Source organism: Macaca mulatta, chromosome 7 (assembly GCF_049350105.2).
Source record: "Macaca mulatta isolate MMU2019108-1 chromosome 7, T2T-MMU8v2.0, whole genome shotgun sequence".
Taxonomy (NCBI): Eukaryota; Metazoa; Chordata; class Mammalia; order Primates; family Cercopithecidae; genus Macaca; species Macaca mulatta.
The window spans coordinates 29,802,276-29,828,664 of NC_133412.1; the positions used below are offsets into that span (position 1 = coordinate 29,802,276).

At 42.4% G+C, this 26,389-nt stretch overlaps 1 protein-coding gene and 1 pseudogene across 4 annotated transcripts in view; one reads left to right on the forward strand and one right to left on the reverse strand.

Moving 5' to 3' along the window:
- The window catches only part of MYO5A (myosin VA), a 220,963-nt gene extending 195,188 nt beyond the window's left edge, over positions 1-25,775 (reverse strand). For all 4 annotated transcript variants that reach the window (XM_015142269.3, XM_015142271.3, XM_028850935.2 and 1 more), the window contains exon 1: positions 25,376-25,775. In XM_015142269.3, coding sequence (XP_014997755.2) covers positions 25,376-25,402 — 27 coding nt within the window. In that variant the 5' untranslated portion in view covers positions 25,403-25,775. The remainder of the gene's footprint in view (positions 1-25,375) is intronic.
- On the forward strand, positions 2,926-3,781 carry LOC695908 (elongation factor 1-beta pseudogene; annotated as a pseudogene).
- Positions 25,776-26,389: the final 614 nt, after the last annotated feature.

Sequence of the window (26,389 nt, forward strand, 5' to 3'; positions counted from 1 at the left end):
GAAAATTATCCAGGCATGGTGGTGCACACCTGTAATCCCAACTACTCAGGAGGCTGAAGCAGGAGAATTGATTGAACCCGGTAGGCAGAGGTTGCAGTGAGCCAAGATCGTGCCACTGCACTCCAGCCTGGGAAACAGAGTGAGACTCCATCCCAATACATACATACACACATACATACATATATACATACATACATAAATTTTTTTTAAATTCACAAAACCTAAGACAAAACGGATTCTAATAAGATCAAAAGCACTTCAGGGTCTAACATTGAAGAATAGAGAGACAAAATATAAAATAAAGCTCGTAATCATTCTGTATCACTTGTACATAAAATCTAAATATTGAATAGTGCTATAATTGCAGACTTGCCATATTTACCTACAGCGCATTTACAAACTCTCTTTCTCTCTCCAAACCAGAAATAATGTAACCTCTGACCATGCCACATCTACAGAAGTGTCTGATCAGTAAGGCCAGCCATTTCCAAAACTTTTAGTAAGAGAACAGAGAGGCTACCAATCTAGTTGACAAATGTAAAAGGCAGATGAACATATATAGGGGTTTGCAAGTGTCAGCCTCCATTTAAAGTACAATTCTCTCATTGTGCCATTAGTAAATAACATTTTGGTTGATTTCTTCAGTTACACAAAGAATTAGTGTCTTCCTTTATGATTAAGGAAAGAGAGATTGCCCTGTAAGTCTCAGCAAACGATACAAATTTAAGTACAAGTTGAAATCCTGTCATTTGGAGCAACATGGATAGAACCGGAGGTCATTATGTTAAGTGAAATAAGCTAGGCACAAATATCACATTTCTCATTCATATGTGAGAGCTAAAAAAGTACTCTCATGAAGACAAGAGAGTAGACTGGTGGATACCAGAGGCCAGGAAAGGTAGCAGGGAGGAGGAGATAAAGGGAGGTTGATTAATGGGTATAAATATTAATATACAGTTTGATAGAAGAAATAAGATCTAGTGTTCAACAGATCAGTGGGATAACTACAGGTTACAATAATCTATTGTATATTTCAAAATAGCTAACAGACTAATTTGAATGTTTCTAGCATAAAGAAAAAACAAATAGGGAAGGTGATGGCTATCCCAATTACACTGATTAGACCTTTACAAATTATATCAATGTATTAAATTATAACATTACCCTCAAAATACGTACATCTATTATGTATCAATAAAAAATAAATTTAGGCTGGGCATGGTGGCTCACACCTGTAAATGCCAGCACTTTGGAAGGCCAAGGTGGGAGGATCTCTTGAGTCAAGGAGCTCAGGACAAGGGTTGAGCCTGGGCAATGCAGTGAGATCCCATCTCTAAAAAAAAATTAAGAAATTTGCCAGGCATGGTGGTGGCTCATGTCTGTAGTTCCAGCTGCTCAGGAGGCTGAAGTGGAAGGATCACTTGAACCTGGGAGGTTGATGCAGCGAGCTAAGATTGTGCCACTGCACATCAGCCTGGGTGACAGAGCGAGACCATGTCTAGAAAAAATAATAAGAAATTTACAAAAATAAATTTTAGAAACAACAAAACTGAATGAAATAAAAACTGAATCAAAAAAATTAAGCAAGTGGAAACTTACATATCTCCTGATATGGTCAAATTTTCTTAATTTCCTAACTACTTTTTTTCCACAAGGGTCCTGGGTATTTTCTCACTTCTAAGAGGTATTATCTACCTCTACTTTAACTTTCCATACCAAATGAACAAATTTACCAAACATTTTATCATTAATCTAAAACTTAACGGGAATGGCATATGATCGGCATGGCTTTACCATCAACTTCACATAAGTGTTCAGAAACCAGGTGAAAATGAACTCCTAAGTTGAAGGAGCTTTTAATGCTTGCATGAACATTTTCTAGGCCTTCAAAGGCTGTTACTGCTGTTTCTCCTTCTCCTTTTTTTTTTTTTTTTGTCTTTTTTAATATCTTGTTCTCTTCTTTCCCTCACTGAAATTCAAGAATATGTAGCTACCATAAGCTTGGGATATCCTAGAAACAACGATGGTTAGAAGACTGGTATGGTTTCTACACACTCATCTTTTAATTGATATCTTCTACCCACTCACTCTTACTCATACCCAGCTTCTCCCATATTATTGAAACTTCAATCCTTGCCTCTGTTATGTTCAGGTTTCTAAGCCTGGGGAAGGTAACACTTTAAAATGCCGTAAGTGCAGTGGGAAAGGACTCAGGAGGTAGCCAGAAAACCTAGAAATTATGACTAGGACTGGATACTTTGGCATTAATACCTATGTTTTGCAATGTCCAAAGCATGACTAGAATTGATCTTTCACCCCCTGAATGCTGTCATATTCCCATATTACCTGTATTTCTGTGCCTAAATAACACCATATAGACAAATTCTCCAATTTTATATCAACTTTATTCACACTGAAGCTGCCACATCTTAAATTAGGAATGCTTTCAGCTACAAGAACAGAAAAGTCTGACAGAATGCTGGGCGCAGTGGCTCACACTAGTAATCCCAGCACTTTGGGAGGCTGAGGTGGGTGGATCATGAGGTCAGAAGATTAAGACCATCCTGGCCAACCTAGTGAAACCCTGCCTCTACTAAAAATACAAAAATTAGCCGGGCATGGTGGCAGGTGCCTGTAATCCCAGCTACTCAGGAGGCTGAAGCAGAGAATTGCTTGGACCCAGGAGGCAGAGGTTGCAGGGAGCCAAGATCACACCACTGCACTCCAGCCTGGGTGATACAGCGAGACTCCATCTCAAAAAAAAAAGAAGTCTGACAGGTAGCTTAGACTCTTAGTAGTCTGTATCCTTAACAAGAAGTCCAAAGGTTATCTCAGGGCTATTCTGGCAGCTCAATAATGTCGTTAAGAACTCAGACTCGGCAGTTCCCGTCATCTTTGGGAGCTGTAGAGGTATGAATTTAAGACAGGCCTATTTTATTAATTTATTTCCAAATGCAGCGAAAGGTCCAATGACCATCTGTGGGCCACTTAATTCAGGGCCCCCAATTTGTACATGAAAAACTCTCAGATACAGCCAACGCCATGGGTTGTGCAGACCTGAAAAGCCCCACTGGCCTCCAGGTGCTCAATGATTACCTGGAAGACAAGAGCTACATCAAGGGGTATGTGCCATCACAAACAGATGTGGCAGTATTTGAAGCAGCGCCTCGCCCACTGCCTGCCGACTTGTGTCATGCCCTACATTGGTATAATCACATCAAGTCTTACGAAAAGGAAAAGGCCAGCCTGCCAGGAGTGAAGAAAGCTTTGGGCAAGTATGGTCCTGCAGATGTGGAAGACACTACAGGAAGTGGAGCTACACAGATAGTAAAGATGATGATGACATTGAGCTCTCTGGATCTGATGAGGAGGAGGAAAGTGAAGAAGCAAAGAGGCTAAGGGAAGAACGTCTTGCACAATATGAAACAAAGAAAGCCAAAAAAACCTGCACTTGTTTCCAAGTCTACCATCTTACTAGATGTGAAACCTTGGGATGATGAGGCAGATATGGAGAAATTAGAGGGCGTCAGAAGCATTCAAGCAGACGGCTTAGTCCGGGGCTCATCTAAACTAGTTCCAGTGGGATACAGAATTAAGAAACTTCAAATACAGTGTGTAGTTGAAGATGATAAAGTTGGAACAGATATGCTGGAGGAGCAGATCACTGCATTTGAGGACTATGTGCAGTCCATGGATGTGGCTGCTTTCAACAAGATCTAAAATCCATCCTGGATCATGACATTTAAATAAAAGTTTGAAAGATTGAAAAAAAAAAAAAAAAGATCTCAGACTCTTGGCTGGGTGCAGTGACTCACACCTGTAATCCCATCACTTTGGGAGGCCAAGGCGGGCAGATCTCTTGAGGTCAGGAGTTTGAGACCAGCCTGGCCAACATGGCAAAACCCTCTCTCTGCTAAAAAATATGAAAATTAGGCCGGACACGGTGGTACATGCCTGTAATCCCAGCACTTTGGGAGGCTGAGGCAGGCAGATCAGAGGTCAGGAGATGGAGACCATCCTGGCTAATGCAGTGAAACTCCATCTCTACTAAAAATACAAAAAATTAGCCGGGCGTGGTGGCAGGCATCTGTAGTCCTAGCTACTCAGGAGGCTGAGGCAGGAGAATGGCTTGAACCCGGGAGGTGAGCCGGGTTTTGCAGTGAGCCGAGATTGTGCCACTGCACTCTAGCCTGGGCAACACAGCAAGACTCTGTCTCAAAAAAATAATAATAATATGAAAATTAGCTGGGCATGGTGGCACACGCCTGTAATCCCAGTTACTCAGGTGGCTGAGGTGTGGGAATCACTTGAACCTGGGAGGCGGAGGTTGCAGTTAGCCGAGATCGTGCCATTGTACTCCAGCCTGGGCAACAGAGTGAGACCTTTTCTCAAAAAAAAAAAAAATTCAGTCCCTTGGCCAGACACAGTGGCTCATGCTTTATTTCCAGCAATTTGGGAGGCCAAGGAGGGTGAATCTCTTGAGGTCAGGAGTTCAACACCAGCCTGGCCAACATGGTGAAACCCCGACTCTACTGAAAATACAAAATTAGCCGGCGTGGTTGCCTGCACCTGTAATCCCAGATACACAGGTGGCTGAGGCATGAGAATCGCTTGAACCTGAGAGGGGGAGGTGGCAGTGAGCTGAAATTGTGCCAATGCACTCTAGCCTGGGCTATAGAATGAAACTCTGTCTCAAAAAAAAAAAAAAAAGAACTCAGATTCTGTCTTTTCTTTCTGTTCTACCTTCTTAGCTTGTTAGCTTTTCATTCTGAGGCTTGTTGCCTTATAATTACAATTTGGCTGCCACAACTCCATACATCACATTCCACACTTAAGGATGGAAGAGAGTATACATACAAACAAATGTTTCTATTCCTTTTATGGGAGAAGCTACCTCCCCCCTCTTCCGCCCCCCCACCCCATAGAGGTCTTCCAGAAGATTTCTGGTTATATCACAAAAGCCCGAACTAAATCACACAGCTAGCCCTAACTGCAAGGGAAGTTAGAAAAAGGCATATTTGTCTTCCAACCTCTATAACAGAAAGAGAAATGGGTTTGGAACTGGCTTTAGGATTCAAACAACAGTTTACGACACACGTCTATATTACACATAAAATGCTAATTATGCTAGTTAATTACAACTAGGTGCAGGACCTTTAAAAGTCCTGGTTTAGAATACAGTTCTCCTTTCCAGCAGAAAACCGGTTAAGAATGTTAATGAAGGAGACATTAAAAAGGGACGGGAATGAAAGCTACAGCTTTGTCAGATGGTGCTGACAGTGCTGAGTGTAGACAGATTACAACTGAAACAGTATCCATAGCCAAATCCTATCTAGAATGAAGGGAAAATTGTAATAGTGTACATAGCTGATGTCCTAAAATGTTCCAGAAGCTTTAAGAGTGTAATAAGGGCCTGGTGCAGGGACTCACACCTGTAATCCCAGCACTTTGGGAGGCCAAGGCAGTAGGATCACTTGAGCCTAGGAGCAGACAAGCCTGGGCCACATGGCAAAACCCCAACTCTACAAAAAAAAATACAAAAATCAGCAAGGCATGGTGGCATGCACCTGTAGTGCCAGCCAAAGTGGGAGGATCACTTGAGACCGAGAGGTCGAGGCTGCAGTGAGCCATGATTCCACCACTACACTCTAGCCTGGGCAAAAGAATGAGACCCTGTCTCAAAAAAAAAAAAAAAAAAAAGTATGATAACTAGAGATCTATCTGGGGCTACCATTTTTCTTTAAATAAGAAAATAGATTTTTACAAAGTATTTAAAATAGACAAGCCAATAATACTAAGAGTTAACACTAAGGGACTCTATTATGGTATGCCAAGTACTCAGCTTTACATATATATGTATGTATCTAATCTCTCAATTGTCCTATCAGGTAAGTACATTCACTAATTTGCTTATAGTCACACAAGGAGAAGCTCAACCTAACTCTAGAGATCATGCCCTTAACCATATTACATTACTGTTTGTTATTTTATTTGTTCTCCTCGGTGTTTCTTATTCATTTTATGTATTTGTTATTTAATCATTCAAATTTGTAAAGTTTAACTCTTGTTTATAAATCGTAAATTGTCTTTCTCTACTTTCTTTCCATAGTATTTCTAGTTCACAAAGTCCTAAAATGGCAAAGCTGTTTCAATATCTTTCAAAAACTTAGAATCAGATAATCCAAACGGATTTTGTAGCTAGTTTTATGAAAGCTTTGATAACATTACAACAAACCTTGTTAGGGTTTTATAAGAAAAAAAAAAAAAGAACTAACCCGACAAAATAAACCACCAAAAAAGGCATCACAACACACAAGGTACAAACAACAAAAGTAGAAACATAAATATACATCTATATTAGTCCTATGTGTTCTAAATCCCTCCTCTGTTTCATCTACTGTGAGTTTGCTACCTCCACAGCACACTGGCATACCATTGGTTCCCTGAATTATTGGGCTATTATTCCCCACCTCGCCCCCACCCCCCGCCAAAACAATAACCCTGTTTGCTCCACACATAGCTGGTAACACACATGTGGTTAATTATACCCAAATCTCTAGTCTCAAACTACCATACTTAGCTTTTTATTTTAGGTTTTTATGCTTCCTTTTTTCTTTTACTGTCTTTTTCTTTACATCTTTATTATTATGTTTCCAGAAATTTAGCTCCCAAACACACATAAGATCCTTGCATACTTTCAACAATACAATGAAATCTGTATCTTCTTATCTACCCAAAAAACCATAAGCCGTATGTTATATGTTATTTTCTCCTATTCTCTCCTCATGTATTATTAAAATTAGAAGTGGATTAAACTTTTTTGTAATTTTTTTTTTTTTTTTTGAGACAGAGTCTTGCTCTATCACCCAGGCTGGAGTGCAGTGGTTTGATCTCGGCTCACTGCAGCCTCAACTCTCGGGCTCAAGCGATCCTCTCATCTCAGCCTCCTGAGTAGCTGGGTCTACGGGCATGTGCCACCACACCCAGCTAAGTCTTTAATTTTTTGTAGAGACGGAGTCTAACCATGTTGCTCTGGCTTGAATTGAACTCCTGGGCTCAAGCAATCCAACTGCCTCAGCCTCCCAAAGTGTTGGGATTACAAGCATGAGACCCAGGCACCTGGCCAGATTAAACGCTTTTTTTAGTTTACTCAAAGACAGTGTCCTCATATTGGGTTGGAAAACCAAGATGATCACATATAAGGATCTTCCTGCTTGTCTCTCCAGCTGTTTTTCCCAACTCTGGCTAATCTCTGTTTAATAAGGCATCTTTCTTTAACAATTTAGAAGAAAGACAAAAACAAAAAAACTCCAGGACAGCATGATCAGCTGACAGACAGCATAATTAGCAAAGAAAACAGTGATGGGAACATACAAGCCTCTTCTCTCCCTCCAATAACCTGGCAGACAACCCCACCTGGTATTTGTCCCATACTTGTAACACACAAATGTTTGCTTGCTAGGTCAACTGTATTTAAACTAAAATATGACAGCTGTAAATAAGAAAATAGAATAGGTGCCATTTTTAGATTCTAACAAGCCAAAGTTCAGGCACTGCTCTCTTGAAAACTGTCACCAAAGGCAAAGAGAGAGCAGACTCAAGACGAAATAAGAGAAAATCACTACATGGCCTGAATGATTCACGTTGAAATCAGAGGCATCAGATGAGGACTTAAGATGGATCAATAGCTTAAAAAGGTCTCAAGTGAACAATCTGTGCCATTCTCCTTCTCTAATCTCTTGGAGAAAAAAAAAAAGAACACAAAAAAGCTCTAAGGTCTTTTAATGAGACTATTATTCCATTAATTATTTGAGGCAGTTTTTGTTTCACTAGAATTAATTAACATAACCCTTCTACTTTCAGCTCCAGCTGCACCTGATGTCACTGCTATGGCCGTGAAGAATGAAAACCAAAGGACAACTGGCTACTTAAGGAATTAAGCTGACTAAAATGAAAACCATTCACCACAGCAGTTCCAGTACTCTGGCTGAGACTCTGTTTTTCTACATATAGCCCACACATTCTGACCAAACTCAAATCTACGCAATTTCAAACTTAGAAAACTTTAACTGCTGCCCCACTGAAGCCATTTTCAAGCTGGAATCATGTTTAATAAACTACTCCATCTATTTCACCATATATATATTTTAAAATAATTAATTTAGCCTCTACTCATTCAGATCTATTAAGTTTCACCATAGTCTATCATGGTTACCTTATAAAATCCTCTTAAACATAACCAACAGATAAATCAAATAAGAATTTTTGGAAATGTTTAACCTTAAGGACAATATTATTTTAAGAATCTAGGTCAAGGGTCTCCCATCCCCGGGCTGCGGACCAGTATCAGTCCCTGGCCTGTTAGGAACCGGGCCTCACAGCAGGAGGTGAGTGGTGAGCTAGTGAGCAATACCGCCTGAGCTCCGCCTCCTGTCAGATCAGCAGTGGCATTAGATTCTCGTAGGAGCATGAACCCTATTATGAACTGCACATGCGAAGGATCGAGGTTGCATGCTTCTCATGAGAATCTAACTAATGCCTGATGATCTAAGGTGAAACAGTTTCATCCCAAAACCAACCATCACCATCACCACACCCGCTCCCCAGGTCTGTGGAAAAACTGTCTTCCATGAAACCTGTCCCTTGAGCCAAAAAGGTTGGGGACCACTGACCTAAGTCTAATGTATAGAATGGCACAGATTACAAATGAGTCTTACAGATTTGTGAAACAGTCACTGACTTTCATTTAATTGTACCCCTCGCTTTGATTTTTCATGAACTCAAATGAGACATCCTAATCCTCAATCTAACCAGTTAAGCTGTACTATACAGGTTTTGTGCAGGTCCTTCTTAAACACACCCTAGCAGACGCCCCAGCTCCAAAAGACAAATTGGACCTCAGTGACTCCCACCGGCAGTGACTGAGGAGGCAACTTCTGCATTGTCCACAGACTATGCTCATTTTCCTGAGACTAAGGCACTGCTCCTTACACAGACTCAGAAAACTCTTCAGCCCTAGGAGATGCCACCTCCGACCCAAGGGAAGCGAATGCCTTCTGAAGAACCAGGCTCCTTAAAACCCCTGGCCAGTTTCCCAGACACATTTCAGTTGTAAACTCATTATGAGAAATATTTAATTACGGAATCTGCAAACCAGGGGAGCTTATTTGAAATACATTAACTAAATAACTCTTTTTCAGATCTTTCAAGATCACAGTCTGTCTCAGAGATTATTTTCCACATTACTTCTCCTGATTCAGTACATGTGTTTTTTTCTTGAATAACTGCCTCTGCTATATTTCTCCTTCCTTTAGCCTAAGTCAACCTTTCCATTTCTAAAGCCAACAGCTTCTGAGTAACCAGGCTATCCTCCCATTAAATATGCATGCAAGAGCTTGACAAATCTTGAGTGCCTTTAATTACTCAGGGATAGTCTCATCAGCTAACATGAGAATACAACTCATGCTCATATGGCTTCCAAAATACTGGAATAGGAAGGGATCCTTTACCCTCTCAGGTTGGAACTAACTGGCCCACTGATTAATAATCTTAACCTATCTACCTCTGTAGTTTGGAGAATTGCCTTCTAGTAAGCTGTTGTGCCTGGCATACTCTGAGGTTCCAAATACATAACTATTTTTAAGGATTTATTCCTGAGTTCTTTGATATTTCTGTTTGTTTTTTGGCCTTCTAAGACCTAACTAGATTAATCTTAACATTGATACCATAATTCACCAAGTTTTTATACCAATATTGTTATAGTAGAAAAATGGGATGTTTTGCAATTACAGTCAAATTAATTAATGACTATAATTTATTTCTTTGTAAACAAACACACAAAGGCTTTGGTTATCTTCAGTTTAAATGTAAACTGTCAAAAAATTAGAAGTCCTTATCACAGGGGTCTGGTTGAGTAACATATGACTAATTAATGCAATATAACACTCTGAAGTCATGAAAAAAACACACTGTAGAATAACACGTATTGGCATGGGAAAACCTTCACAATAGACTTCTTAGAGAAAACAATCTTGCCACAAAATAGTATTCACAAAGTAAAGCATTTTGCTAAAAAATATATATATAGAGAGAGAGAAAAAGACAAGAAGGACATACATCAAAATATTAAGAGTATCTGAGGACAGTGAGATTACATACAATTTTTCTTTTGCATTTCAAAATGTTCCAAGATTCTACCCTGGGCATTTATTATTTTTATACTTTTTAAAATAGTTTATTTTAAAGGAAAAGAGTTCCCAAGTAATTCTGCGAGTGATTTCCTATACTGTTTCACACCCATTTAATATTAGCAAAGGTAATGGAACATCTTTTGCCACAGAAGACTCTCAATTATGTTTTAATATAAGTGAGGCAGTTTTTCCAGTTGCCTTTAAAAATAGCAAAAAGAGCCAGGTGCGGTGGCTCACGCCTGTAATCCCAGCACTTTGGGAGGCTGAGGCAGGTGGATCATGAGGTCAGGAGACTGAGACCATCCTGGTAAACAGGTTGCAGTGAGCCGAGATCACACTGGTGCACTCCAGCCTGGGTGACAGAGCAAGACTGTCTCCACAGGAAAAGAAAAAAAAAAAAAGTATTCCAGATGATCGCTACACATAGTAAAGTCTCAGAAACTCTAGTGTTGTGAAAGATCAAGCCAAGACAGTAGGTTTAGAAAAAGATTATAATTCTTAATCACGAGGCTACAGAATAAGCTGGCCAGGTGCGGTGGCTCCCACCAGTAATCCCAGCACTTTGGGAGGCCGAGATGGGCAGATCACCTGAGCTCAGGGGTTCAACACCAGCCTGGCCAACATGGAGAAACCCCATCTCTACTAAAAATACAAAAATTAGCAGGGCGTGGTGCCCTGTGCCTATAATCCCAGATACTGGGGAGGCTGAGGCAGAATAGCTTGAACCCGGGAAGCAGAGGTTGTGGTGAGCCGAGATGGCACCATTGCACTCCAGCCTGGGCAACAAAAGCAAAACTCCGTCTCAAAAAAAAAAAAAAAAAAGAATAATTATTTTATTAAAAGAAAATAATTATTTATAAAGCAGGGGAATGGTGGAAATCAGAAGAAGGCAAAGTTGGCAAGCTCCTGACTTAAAATAAAGACTGAATGCCAGGAGGGAAACAGGAGAGATGAGGCTAGGCCTAGGTCGAAGGCAGGTCATACAGAGCCTGTGTATTACAGCCTCACTGCTCAAGGTGTGGTTCTCAATTCAGCAACACAGGCATCACCTGGGAGTTGTTAGAAATGCAGTCTCATGCCCCATCACAGACCTACTGAGTCAGAATCTTCCCTGTAACAAGATTCCCAGTAATTCAGATGGACACCAAAGTTCAGGAAGCATTACACTAACAAATTTATTTTCAGGACAAAATCCTATGGGGAATCACAAAGGAATTTCAAGCCAGGTAGTGGCATGATCAGATATGTGCATTACAAAGATCTCACTAGTAACAGAATGAAAAAAAAAAAAAAAGATTATAGAAAGTAAGACCAAAGATTGCTTAGGAAGCTGTTTCAGGAACTAGGAAAGAATAAGGGACCAAGCCAAGCATGGTGGCTCATGCCTCTAATCTCAGCACTTCGGGAGGCCAAGGCGGGAGGATCACTAAAGCCCAGGAATTCGAGACCAGCCTGGGCAACACAGTGAGACCCTGTTTCCAAAATACAAACAATTAGCTAGGTGTGGTGGCATGCAGCTACTATAGTGCCAGCTACTTGGGGGGCCGAGGCAGAAGGATTACTTAGCTCACAAGGTTGAGACTGCAGTGAGCTATGATCACATCACTGCACTCCAGCCTGAGCAACAGAGCAAGACCCTGTCTCAAGAAAAAAAAAAAAAAAAAAAACAGAAAGAAAAAAAAAAGATAAGGGTCCCAAATAAAGCAGCAACAGTACTAGGAAATAACTGATTAGGTGGGGTGCAGGGGTGCAGGGGAAGGTAAATCAAGACTATTTCTAAGTTTTGTGTTTGGGTTACTGGAGGGATATTGATGTCATTCACCAGACAGGAACAAGAAATAACAACAACAATTACAGTAGCTAACATTTCTTAAATATGTGCCAGGCATTATGCTAAGTGCTTCCCATGAACTATCTCATTTAATACTCATAACAACCCTATGAAGTAAGTATTATCCCATCATATAGATGAAGAAACTAAGACACAGAGAAATTAAATCAGGTAGAGTAGTATGAAGAAGGAGGGAGGAGATGACAATCGATTTTGAATATGCTGGGTTTGGGGCGCTTGTGAAGATGTCCACAAGGCAGCTGTCTGTAGGGATCTAGGTTTGTAGGGAGAGCAAGTGGACTGGAAACAGGTTTGGAAGTCATCAGCACAGGGCTGGCACCTGACTCTTCAAGACTGGATCAGGCCACAGTGGGAGGGAGTGTAGGTCAAGGACAGAGCCCAGGAACGTGCAATAGGAGGTAAGTGAGCTTATGAAGACAAGAAAGCAGACAGAGAGAAAAGAGAATGACAGCTGTAACAGCAACAACAGTAATAACTAATACTTGTAAGAATTTACTAAATACCGGCCGGGTGCGGTGGCTCACGCCTGTAATCCCAGCACTTTGGGAGGCTGAGGAGGGAGGATCACGAGGTCAGGAGATTGAGACCATCCTGGCTAACACGGTGAAACCCCATCTCTACTAAAAATACAAAAAATCAGTCGGGCGTGGTGGCGGGCGCCTGCAGTCCCAGCTACTCGGGAGGCTGAGCCAGGAGAATGGCGTGAACCCAGGAGGCGGAGCTTGCAGTGAGCCGAGATCACCCCACTGCGCTCCAGCCCGGACGACAGAGCAAGACTCCGTCTCAAAAAATAATAATAATAATAATAATAATTTACTAAATACCGGTCACTATTCTAAGCATTTCTTAATATATTATAACTTAGTCATCATTAAAACCACATAAGGTAGGTTTTATTATCACCACTATAAAGATAAGGAAATTGAAGCATAAAGAGGTTAAGCGGCTTAAGGACACAGAGAAAGTGAATAGCAAAACCAGGATTCAAACCAAGATCCAGTATCTAGGTGTGGACTCCTCGCCCTTGACTTCTGTGATGCACTGCCTCGCTTTCAGGACCCTGGGAGGGGTGGAAGGCAAGGAAGGAAACAGTTGCAACAAAGCCCTCAGAATAGCATCTGGCCTACAGTAAAGCCTCAGTAAATATTGATCACTATTACTTGATAATTTACTGCCATGGAACCACACATTTGACTGAGCCACAGTTTTTAGAAGAAAACAAGTAATAACTATATAAGGTTTAAAAAAATCAAGGTTTTAGTGGAGGAAGAAAAGCAACTTCCAAGGCTGCTAAGGCTTTCAATTCAGTTTCCTATGCCTTTAATGTCTAAGGCTCCACACAATCAACCCCTGTCCGGGTCTGTGGCTACTGACATGATCCTAGTCCTTCGAAAGGGCTGCTACGCACAGCAATGACCTGAAGGCCTCACTAATCCCAAAACACTTTCTGACTGCTATAAAGATTCCATTCTAGGGCGCTCCTTTAGCATTGGGCATATTTTGCTCCATTCTAATTGTTTTACAAAGCAGGTAGTTGATGCTGAAGGTCTCTCAGGTTCTCAACTGTCCCCGAAAGCAAATGCATAGCCTCCTCCAGACACTGTTAATTTGTTCTAATTAGGAGGACATGTCTACAATGTCCTGATAACATATTATCAGGTAATTTTCAAACTAAAATTATATCATGTATAGTAATTCAGAAGCCTCATATTTTTTCTCTTTTTAAAATTCTTTCTAGTTCAATTATTCTCTCTGGCACAGATCCATCCAAGATCAAGAAACAGAGTGAATAAAACCAACAATAATGACAATGGTCAGAAAAAGAAGCAGTCTCAATTTCCAAAAGGTTAAATTTTTGAAGTGAACTTATGTTTCTAGTCTAAGAAAATTTCTCAAAACAGAATAAAGATATTAAAAGGCAGAAAGCATCTTCTAGAAGTGGGACATCTGGTCACCCTATCCCTCAGGCAATGCACATAAAGAGTGCTATTTTTAAAATGAAGTGAATGTGAATGCCCTATCCTGCATAAATACAAATGCTAATTCTTGCTAGGGAGACTTGAATTCTATAATTAACTAAAACTGACTAAGCAGACTTATGAACAAAGATGCTCACCATAGCATATCACTTCCATTAGTGAAAAATGCCCAGCAGTAAATACATTTTGGTATACCCAGATGATTGAATATTATGCTGCCATTAAAAATATTTTCAATGGGCTGGGCACGGTGGCTCACACCCGTAATCCCAGCACTTTGGGAAACTGAGGTGGGCAGATCACCTGAGGTCAGGAGTTCAAGACCAGCCTAGCCAATATGGTGAAACCCCATCTTTACTAAAAATACAACTTAGCCAGGTGTGGTGGCAGGCACTTGTAATCCCAGCTACTCTGGGCACCTGTAATCCTAGCTACTTCAGAGGCTGAGGCCAGAGTATTACTTGAACCTGGGAGGCGGAGGTTGCAGTGAGCTGAGATTGCGCCAATGTACTCCAGCCTGGACAACAAGAGCGAAACTTCGTCTCAAAACATACATACACAGATATATTTTTTCAATGAATATTTATTGATATAAATTCTCACAATACATATTAAGTTTAAAAATTATTTTAAAAATCATTACCACTTGTGAATATAGACAAAAGACTTAAAATCAATAGTTAACAATTATTATTTCTAGGTGGCATAATTAGTTTATTTTAACTTTCTTCCTTTATATGTTCTGTATTATTCAAATAATCTAGATTAGCTACAAGGCATCACTTCTATAAGCAGAAAAATAATGCTTATAAATCAACTTTTTAAAAAGTTTTCCCTATTAATCCTAATTTCCCAATTAACTTCTTCCTACTTGTTCTTACCCTAGTTGAAGGCTTATCATCTAGTTTAGTGGTTTGAAGGGTATGTGTGATTCTCCCCCATCCCCACCACCCCAAGAGATATCTAGCAATGTCTGTAGGCAATATTGGTTGTCACAACTAGGGATGTTGGGTGCTACTGGATCTCGTAGATAAAGGTCAGAGATTTGGCTAAACATACTACAATACACAGGAGAGCCACCCCTCCCACAAAAAAAAAAAAAAGAATTATCTAGCCTACTATCAGTGGTGCAGAGGTTGAGAAATTTTGGTCGAGGATGAAAAAAATTAGTATAAACAGTACGAGTGGGTTAAAATGCAATAGTAACTCTAAGGGGCTTAACTTTTTCATTTCTAAAATAAGAAATACACATTCTGACTTTATGAAAATTTAATCTAGGTTGTGGACCAAAATTCCTTATTATTAAGATACACATATCCCAATTTTACAGAAAAGGTCTCCAGAAAAATTCTGCTCCCAACCCAAAACCATGCTGCTTATCAAACTAGAAGTAAGATTTTTTTTTTCTGAGTTTAAGCATAGAGAGACCAACCCTGTGTAAAAGTTGTTTAAGTACTGGCAGAAAAATGTTTTAAGGTGAGATCATATCTTTAAAGGAATATCCAGTCATCTTACTGTAATGTAGACCAGTATGGTAAGCTAAAAAACTAAGGTTGAACTAGTCTAGTCTAACTAGTCTAACACAAAAGTGTTTGTTTGAAACACACTCACATACACAGAAAATGATTTACGCAAACTCGTAAAAAATTACTTTGTGATGTCAGATCAGGGAGTGGTAATAAAGCAAAAGCAAAAATGAAGTTCCCTCTTCAATCTAAGTTATGAAGAAAAGATTCACTCTTTATTTATTTATTTATTTTTATTTATTTATTTTTTTTTGAGACGGAGTCTCGCTCTGTCGCCCAGGCTGGAGTGCAGTGGCGCGATCTCGGCTCACTGCAAGCTCCGCCACCTCCTGGGTTCACCCCATTCTCCTGCCTCAGCCTCCCCAGTAGCTGCGACTACAGGCGCCCGCCACCACGCCCGGCTAATTTTTTTGTATTTTTAGTAGAGACGGGGTTTCACCGTGTTAGCCAGGATGGTCTCAATCTCCTGACCTCGTGATCTGCCTGCCTGGGCCTCCCAAAGTGCTAGGATTACAGGCATAAGCCACCGCGCCCCACAAAAGATTCACTCTTTAGTAACCTATTTTATTCCATTATAGGTGTAGGGTGTATATATACTTGGTTATAACAAATCATAACAGAAGGGGTGGGTAGATAAAATTAAATAGTAGGCGGATAAAGAAGATGAACAGATGGGAGGAAGAGAACAGAAGACAGACTACCACCAGACATGAACAAGGGATGACGGACAGACAAAAAGAAATTTTGCACAATTCTGCTTCCCGGGCTCAAGCAAATCTCCTGCCTCAGCCTCCCGAGTAGCTGGGATTACAGGCACACGCCACCATGCCCGGCTAATTTTTGCTTTTTTGTTTTTTTGTTTTTTTTTTGAGACGGAGTCTCGCTCTGTCGCCCGGGCTGGAGTGCCGGACTGGAGTGCAGTGGCGGATCTCAGCTCACTGCAAGCTCTGCCTCCCAGGTTTACGCCATTCTCCTGCCTCAGCCTCCCGAGGAGCTGGGACTACAGAATTTTTGTATTTTTAGTAGAAAATTTCACCATGTTAGCCAGGCTGGTCTCAAGCTCCTGACCTCAGGATCTGCCCGCCTCGGCCTCCCAAAGCGCTGGGATTACAGGCGTGAGCCACCGCACCTCGCCTGGCTTTTATTTTTCAATCCAAAATGATTCTCTAGGGGAAAGATACCTAATGTCCCCTGGTCAAGCAAAATCTCCCATTCTTCTGCTCAAAGATCAGAAAAGGAGGGCTAGAATTCAGTGACTATCATTTTCGGTGACCTATTCATAGCCGACAAGCACTGAGGGTAGTTGTTTATTTGGTCTACCTAGCACTTTTCCTTCCAATGGCGAACAGCTCACAGCCATCCTATGAGATTGGAGTGAAACTATCAATCACGGTGCGCTGTCCTCCCCCAGGCCTCTAGGGTGAGCACAGACTTGACCACTCATGGTGCTCCTCTCCTACTGCCTAGAGGCCACAGTGAAAGGAGAAGGCACATGACCAGAATTCCTCTCTCAGGCTCTCTTCCTCCAGCCCCAGGGCTGTAAGATCACGTGATCTGCAGGTGCCACTGACCATCTTTTCACCCCTAAAAAAAGCTATCCTGAGGATGAAACTAATGTCAGACAGCATGTGAGAGTTAGTGAAGAGAGCCCCAAAGACCATGTCTGAGCCTTGATTCCAGCCATGCCTAGATTTTTAAGTCACATGAGCAAATAAACTACTTTTTGGCTTGAGTTGGGTTTCTGTTTCTTCCAACTAAAATAGCTATGGCTGGTAAACTGATTGACACTGTTAAAGAGAGGTTTGGTAAGTCAGTGTGCCAAATCTCTCATCCATAAATTACCCAGGCCCTCTCTATTTACATCCTGCATCTCAGCTAATACCATAACTTGAGGTAATGACTTCCAGAAATGTAAAACTTAATGTTGAAAGTAGAAATTCATTTAAAATGGCATATATTGATTTGTTTCAAGATCTAAAACATATCCCTACTAAACTGAGATTTGATGTTACAAACTTCCACTATTCTGGATGTCAAATAGTATACTGTAGGGCTGGGCACGGTGGCGCATGCCAGTAATCCCAGCACTTTGGGAGGCCGAGGCAGGCGGATCACGTGGTCAGGAGTTCGAGACCAGCCTGGCCAATATTGTGAAGCCCCATCGCTACTAAAAATACAAAAATTAGCCGGGGGTGGTGGCACACACCTGTAGTCCCAGCTACTTGGGAGGCTGAGGCAGAAGAATCGCTTGAACCCAGGAGGCAGAGGTTACAGTGAGCCAAGATGGTACCACTGCACTCCAGCCTGGGTGACAGAGCAAGACTCCGTCTCAAAAACAAAACAAACCACTCTACTGTATTCCCAGCTCACCTTCATCTTTCTAAACTAGAGAGTTCTACACTTTTAATCTGTCTAGCCTCTTCACTGTTCTGATCATTTTACTTCTCCTATTCTGAAATTTCTCTGGTTTCTGGTATATTTATCAAAAAGTAGAAACCCCAACCACACATGCAGGATTCCTGGCCAGGACTATATGTTTTTGTATATGTGACAAAAGATGGACAAAACCTATCTTTTTTGTGCATCCAGTCTCCCTCTAGTCCAGCATCTTGCCCACATTTTTGGCCACAGTAATACATTAGGCCAAAGGAGGTAGACACATGGTCCTCACGAACATTCATGAACACTTAGTGCATTATGTACAATGTACAATGCACTTCTCCCTTGATTTCAATCAAATTTAGAATCATTATTTTGAAATCAAAAAATAATTACATCATCCCTAAGTTTTACAATTGGCAAAAACCTTTGCTGTACAGGGAGATACTTAATGCTAATGTCTGCTAGTCAAAAAGAATTCCAAGTAAGGAGGTCTTAGAAGAGAAATGGAGAATGCCTAAGGCATGAAGAAGCCAGGGATAAGTTTCTGCAAAGTTTAGGTTGTATCAGCACAAACTCAGACTGACGTTATAACCAAGACAGATGGGGAAGAGGAACTGTTAAAGGGCAAAATTAACCAAAGGGCATTTCAGAAGGCATCAAAGGCAGATATCATTAATAAAGGCAAAGTGGTCAGTGTGTGAACGAAAGATTAAACAAAAGTCATTTAAACTCCTTTTACATCCACTTCCGCCTCCCACTGAAAATGAAACTCCACAGCCATGACCTCCAATGCCAGGCCTTTGTAGTAAGTATCTCTATTGGTTGGGCTAAGGTGGAACCATAGCATTCATTTCGGAAAAACCAAAAAGAAAAAACTTCCTTCTGCCCTAATGAGCAAACAACAAACTCCTTGAAGATGTTGCGGAAGATAAGAGACTAAGCACAAGGGAACTTTAGGGGTGATGGAAATGTTCTGCATCTTGTTTGTGGTGGTGGTTATATGTCAAAACTCATCAAACTGTACACTTAAAATGAGGGACTTTTCATGTATATTATACCTCAATAAAGTGGATGCAAGATTGGGAGTGGGGTGGTGCTGGGGAGGAAAGGACAAACTCCCTAGGAAGACAAATAGAACAAGTCTAGGAAGACCACTGTAGGATGGAGGACATGCCTTCGGGTGGGGTGGAAGAAGTGGAATTGCTCACGTAATATTTTGCCTATGGCCAGACCTTACTCCATAGATCAGCCAGAAGTTTATACTTCCAGCAGTACCTCATACTTCACTGGGAATTGCCTGAAGTGAAGACAAATACAACCAAGTCTATCCTCTAGTGGACCACGTACTCCTGAATTCTCCCAATGGAGGCAAAATTCATCATAAAACGAAAAACAGAGAAACTAAATTACCTTCTGAGGTAAGAAGTAAGGCGGATCATCTCTCCCCTCCCATATTCTCCCCTACACGAGTTAGCATTCCCTGTCACCCCTCCCCTGAGGTTGTTGTTAAATCCCTGGAAGGCCATTCATAAACCTTCCTCCAGTTCTCTTTCATTATTTAAAAAAAAAAAAAAAAAAGCTAAAAGTACCAGTAAGATTTAAACTATGTGACAGCAGCAATTCTCATTAGAATCAGAACTTCTCTGTAATCGTTTCTGGGCAATACACAAAACTTTCACACTTGAAGAAACAGTAACAAATTTCAAGAGGAAACAATGGGCATTTTGCTTTGTCAAGCTGTGTAAATAAGTATTTCTTAGTAGGATTCAAGTTCCACAGAGGCAGTCAAAATTTGTGATGAAACAGGAATTAACTTTCAGTTTCCAAGGCTGGAGCTACTGGTATTATTTCAACCCACTCCTGCTCCTTCCCATCCTATATGTAATCCATCTCGGAGAGACTGTCTCTCAAATTTGTCCTCTTCTTTCCCACACCTTCTGCCCCTGCCTCAGTCCACCAGACCTTCATCACTTCACACTTCGTTTCCTGAAAGTTTCCTGGTCTCCCTGGCTCCCAGTCATATTACTCATCCTGTTCAACATGCCTGAAAATGTGTTTACTTGTTTAACCACATCTTTATACCCTGCTTTGTCCCTACAAGTGGACTAATCATGCCAAACCATTATTTTCATTCCATCCCTCCCCTGTTTAAGTATTCATTCAACAAATAATCAATGAGCAGCTATTCTGTGTAAGACACTGTGCTGGGCTCTACAGGAGGTAAACAAAATGGCATCTCAGGGGGCTTACAGTATGGTGGGAGTGGTAAACATATACACAGATACAGTAACCATAATAAGACAGAAACATGTTTGGGACATTAAGACAGAGAAAAAGAGTACTAGTGGAAGTTCCAAATCTGAGCTATCAGCTGGATGTCAATTGAAATTAGAATTGATACAGAAAAAGTCAAATGTGAAAGATAAGAAAAAAAGATATGGAGGTTTCCAAGCTGAGGAACTAGGAGAACAGCAACGCCTTTAACAGGCCTAGGAACACCAGGAGGAAATTCATATGGAAAGGGCGTGACAGGAGACTTGAGGACAGCTAACGTCCTTGCCAAACTCTGAGTCAGGGCACATGATCAGAGATGAGATTTCTGTTCCTCTTTAAGATGTTGAAAGCAGTCTGAGAAATACAGTCTCAATATGAAAATATTAGAATTTCCAGGATCAATAGTTTGAAGAGACAGTGCCATAGAATATAAAAGTGGATCTATCCCAGAAAACATCTAGGCCATGTGGCTCCTGTACATGTGAGAGGATATGTTGGGAATCAAAAGTTACACATATACAATCTACCAACCTTAAGAGCTGTTTCATCTAGGCAAGTTAACATGCTTTGCAAATGTGGAATTTTAGATTGTCTTTGTACTGTTACAATACTCAGCATCTTAGCACACATGGGAACCTCCTAACCAAACAGCTTCAAGTAAAAACAAAACAAAACAGAAAAGTAAACAAAAAAATTTAAACTTTTTAAAAATTAAAAATAAGCCAGGCATGGTGGCTCATGTCTGTAATCTCAACACTTTGGGTGGCCGAGGCAGGAGCATCACTTGAGCTGAGGAGTTAGAGACCAGCCTGGGCAACATAGCAAGACCCTGTCTCTATAAAAAGTACAAAAATTAGCAGGGTGTGGTAGCACGTGCCTGTAGATTCAGCTACCCGGGAAGGTGAGGTGGGAGGATGGCTTACGCCTGGGAGGTCGATACTGCAGTGAACCATGTTCACACTACTGGACTCCAGCCTGGACAACAGAGCAAGACCCTGACTCTAAATAAATAAATAAATAAATAAATAGGCTGGATGTGGGGGGCTCATGCCTGTAATCCCACACTATGGGAGGTGGAAGCAGGAGCATCACTTGAGTCCAGGAGTTTAAGACCAGCCTGGGCAACATACTGAGACCATCTCTAGAAGAAATTTAAAGATTAGCTGGGTGCATAACTGTGGTCCCAGCTACTCATGAGGCTGAGGTGGGAGGATAGCTTGAACCCAGGAGTTAAAGGCTACAGTGAGCCATGTTCACTTTCACTGCACTCCAGCCTGGGTGACATAGTGAGACCCTGTCTCAAAAAAAAAAAAAAATTAAAAAAAAAAAAATCAGCTTCAGGTAATCTTGACCATTCTACAGCATTTATGGTGCTATCCATGGTGTCTGGGAACATGATGAGAGGAGGAATAGCATGCCATTCATTATAATGCTGCCGGTAATCCTTCTAGGTCTAATTGATAAACCCCACTCCACAAATGTAGAATTGCTTCTAGTTACCAAAAGCACCTATGGGTGATATAAATATGCACTGACAAGTCAAGACTAGCAAATATTTTCAAAATCAGAAGCAATGACATATCATAGTTTCCTTCAATTTTTGAGGGAGTAAGGCAGGTTGACCCACAAACAAATCAACATACTACTGTGTGAATAAACCAAAAACCATTGAATAGTACACTTTAAATGGTGAATTATATGGTATAAGACTCATATCTCAATAAAGCTGTTATTTTTAAAAATCAACAAAACATGTTTCAACCAAAATATTAGTTTCCAGAAATGTATCCCAAGAACCTAGCTACTGCCCTGAAAATGTTTATACTGCAGGAAATTTTGACAAAATGGAAGCCTTGTTAAATTGCTGTGACAAAACCATTATCATTCTGGCTAAAAAGAAGAAACTGAACAGTCTCTTGTCCTTCACTGTAATAGGAACTGATCTGTATCACACATCAAAATCTGCCCTTAAGATCTGAATGACATTTTTTTAAAGGGTACTTTTCATATTTAACCACTATATTAAATACTATAATTATGGCATGTCACTAATACATCTTTCCTTGTAATCTATCCTAGAACTTCCTTCCTATAATCCTCTGCAAGGGGAAGATCCTTGTGCTTATCCACTGATAATACTTCTAATGATTTTCCTATTCCTCTAGTAATTACAATAGTAGCTTTTATTTCTGGAATCAGCCCAATCTTCCCCATGTCCCAACCCATTCCCTAACTTCTACTAATAAGGTTATTTATGTCCCTATAGATTCAAAGTGGGTCAAGAATGTAAGAAGCAGACTGTGAGCACGTTGAGGGAAAGGACTGTATCTTGTTCACTGTTATAAACATTAAGCAAAGTACCTGGCACACAGGATGCCAGGATGCCTGATAACTATTTCCGCTTGCCATTAAGCTAAGGCCCATTTACAAAAAGAATTAGCCAACAACCAACCAAGTAACCAGATTATTAATTAGGCATAAGTGTATTTAGAAAAAGGCAGTGTAAGCCCCAACTTCAGTCTTGCTCTCTAAGCCAGTCTGTTTTAAAATGAGAAAGAGGTTAAAAAGAAAAAAAATTTTTTTTGAGACATGTTCTTGCTCTTTTGCCCAGAATGGAGTGCAGTGGCACAATCATGGCTCACTGCAGCCTCAACCTCCCAGGCTCAAGCAATCTTCCTGCCTCAGCTGATCCTCCTGCCTCAGCTCGAGTAGCTGGTACCACAGGCGTGACTACAACGCCCAGCTCATTTTTTAATTTTTTTTTTTTTTTTTGAGACCAAGTTTCCCTCTTGTTGCCCAGGCTCGAGTGCAATGTGCAATCTCTGTTCACTGCAACCTCCGCCTTCCAGGTTCAAGCGATTCTCCTGCCTCAGCCTCCTGAGCAGCTGGGATTACAGGCATGCGCCACCACGCCCAGCTAATTTTCTATTTTTAGTAGAGACGGGTTTTGCCAAGTTGGTCAAGATGGTCTCGAACTCCTGACCTCAGGTGATCCACCCACCTCGGCAACGTGTTGGGATTACAGGCATGAGCCATCGTGACCAGCCTAATTTTTTAATTTTTTGTAGAGACCAGGTCTCACTATGTTTCTCAGGCTGTTAAAAGGTAAATTTTAAAATAGATTGTGATAAAGCTGTGACAGAAGCCCAAAACGTTACCATTTGCAAATCATAATATCTTTCCCATTTTTTCTCTCAAATCATCTTGGGGGGAAAAAGTGTTCAAAATCCAACAACAATTAATTATCCAATCAGTCTCTAGTTAAGCAGCTTACTATTAAGTAGCTCAAAGATGACTGCTCACCATATACAATGGGGGGTGTCCAATCTTTTGGCTTCCCTGGGCCACGTTGGAAGAACTGTGTTTGGCCACACATAAAATACACTAATGATAAATGATGAGCTTAAAAAAAAAATTGCAAAAAAAAAAAAAAATCTCATGTTTTAAGAAAGTTTACGAATTTGTGTTGGGGCACATTCAAAGCGGTCCTGGGCCCGGATGCAGCCCACGGGCTGCGGGTTGGACGAACTTGATGTAGAAGTGTAGGGGAGGGGCTACACAAAGTAACCAAGGAATGTTTACAGACCGATTATCTCTTCATGTGAAAATGATTTTGATATTTCTTAATATCAACCTCATAAGTCCCTTATAAGGATTATGAGTTCATATTTTTAAAACGCTTAAAACAGTACCTGGCACATAGTAAGCACCATATTAAGTGTCTGTTAAGTTACTTTTAATCAGTTTCCAATTGCATTCGTTCACACATCAGAGATCTGCAATGCCTAAAGAAATTACCAGGTTGAGAGAGAAGTTCCAATTGGACAGTCCTTAAACCTAAAACTAGAAAGAAAGAGGTCTCAGAGAATGTTTCATGCAAGTTCCTCATTTCATGGTTGAAGAAATTAATCATATTACCTCATATTTGCAGAGAAATTCATAGGTTACAAAAAGCTTTCACAACTATTATTAAGTTTAATTATCAGAACAGCTTGTAAGGGATGAAAGGCAAGTATAATTAACTCTATTTACTCATGAGGAAATCGAACCAGAAATGTTAAGTGACTTGTCCAAGGTCACAGTGAGTAAGTGAAAAGGTCCCGGCTTGAATCCAGGTCTCTCGATGCCCAGTCCAGAATTCTTTCCTCTGTAAAACACACTGCAACTTGGGCCCTGGACTTGAGTCACATTTGGAAACAATGATTCCAGTGATTACAGGACCCTAAATGAAAGTTCTATTGCAAATGCTAATGTGAAAAGGCAACTCTATTAACTGCATGTAGAAGTAATCAATAGTTGGCAAAATATCTACCTACACATGGGTGTATAGTATAAAATGCCATGATTACATATATTCACAAAGGTCATCACAAATCTGCACAGCACTCAAGTGACAGTTCTCCATAATAGGCCATTCAGAGATTGCCAGACCCTGAGAATATTGATGTCACTCTAAGAAAAGACTGCCACTTCCCTTAAAGCAAACCCAGAAGGAAAGGTTTGCCCCAGAGGATGTGAAGACACGGAGCCTAACAAGGCTCTGCGGGATTACACGCAGGTTGCAAACTCCCAGCGACAAATGAGTACCGACCCTCCCAGCCGGTGAATCAGCTCGCGTTCATCCGGCAACATCTTTCCCCGGGGCTCGCCACCCCCAGCGCAGCTAAACCGGGGAGCTAAAGGTGATACGGCCACCGTTTGCAGGATTCAAAATAACCTCACAGAAAGGCTGGCTGGCGGTACAAGCAGCACTGCATACCAACACAGGACGTTATTTTAAGCGCGTGTCCCCATGAGAGAAACCATCCGATCTACCGGAGCAAGCATCTCCCACCCGCCGGGAGTTTTCCAAAGCCAAGCAGGAGGTGAGGCACGCCCGCCCTGCTAAATCCACATGGGCCCCCTTTCCACTCGGAAGCCCGCTCTGCCCCCAGCTCCAGCAGCGCAGCAGGAGCCGGGGAGACCCCCGAGGCGGGCCTCCCTCCGTCGCCTTAACCATCTCGCCCGAAAGAGGAAAGTGCTGCAGCGGGCGACCGGCGGGTAGGGCCGAGGGTTCTGAAGCGCTGAAGAGGGTGGCGCTGGCCCCGCCGCTCCCGCCCCCTCCCCAGCCTGACAGCTGGCGGCAAGGGCCGCGCGGCCCCAGTCCTCCACGCCGGCCACGGGGCGCCTTACCTTTGTGTAGAGCTCCGACGCAGCCATGGCGGGCTCCGCGCGCCTACGCCCCCCGCCTGTGCGGAGGCCGCACCTCGCCTGGGCGGCCGTCCGCTCGGACTAGGAAGCGCCCGCAGCCGCCGGCGGGGAGCAGGGCAGGGCCGGGCGGGGCCGGGCGGGGCGGGGCGGGGCGCCTCAGGCGCTGGCGGCCCGCGGGGGCCTAGCCATCACTCCCGGGCTCGCGGCGAGCAGCCGCGAGCGCTCCACCTGCCCGGGGTCCTGGGGGTCGCCGCCGCCGCCGCCGCCGCAGCCACCTCGGCGGCCTGCGATGCTGCCGCCGCCGCCGCCGCCGCCGCCGCCGCCCTGTGCATTATGGGAGCGGGAGGAGGCTGCGCTCCAGCTGGGCCACCGCGGCTGCTCTGGGCTCTCTCAGGCTCACGCTGCCTCCCAACGGCTGCGAGCACAGAGCATCATCATCATCAGCCTGCCAGCCGGCGCCGCCGCCTCCCGCGCTACCGAGGCCCGGAAACCCGCCCGGGACACTGGCCCCGAGGGCGCGGCACACCCCGGGCGCAGGCCCCGAAGCGAGCCCGGGACTCTGCTGCGGAGCCTAGCCCCCGTGGTAGGGCAGCCATGGCGGGGGCCGTCACTGTGTCCGAGTAAACGATGGGAACCTCGAGGCTGCTCCTCCCGTCCTTCCAAGCATTCCTAGGGAGAGGATTTAGGGGAAGCCCTCTTGAAAGACTGTAGAATAACCCAGAACTGCAGAAGAGCCTTGTCAGCAGGAGTGACCCGGGAGATGGGCAATGCAGGACCGGGAATTTGAGGTTAAGGATGATCACCAAGGTCATTCCGAGCACCTCGATGTCTGCAGCAAAGCCGTGTCATCATGCCGGGAGGGCAGGAGCCGCTTATAAGCTACAGAAACTTAAGTGACTTTGAAACGAGATAGCCTCAGGGGACAGCCCAGGTGCCTCTTTCCTAGACCTGTGCGTTTGCAGAGATGCAGCTACCCTTCTGTCCCAGCCTTCTTTC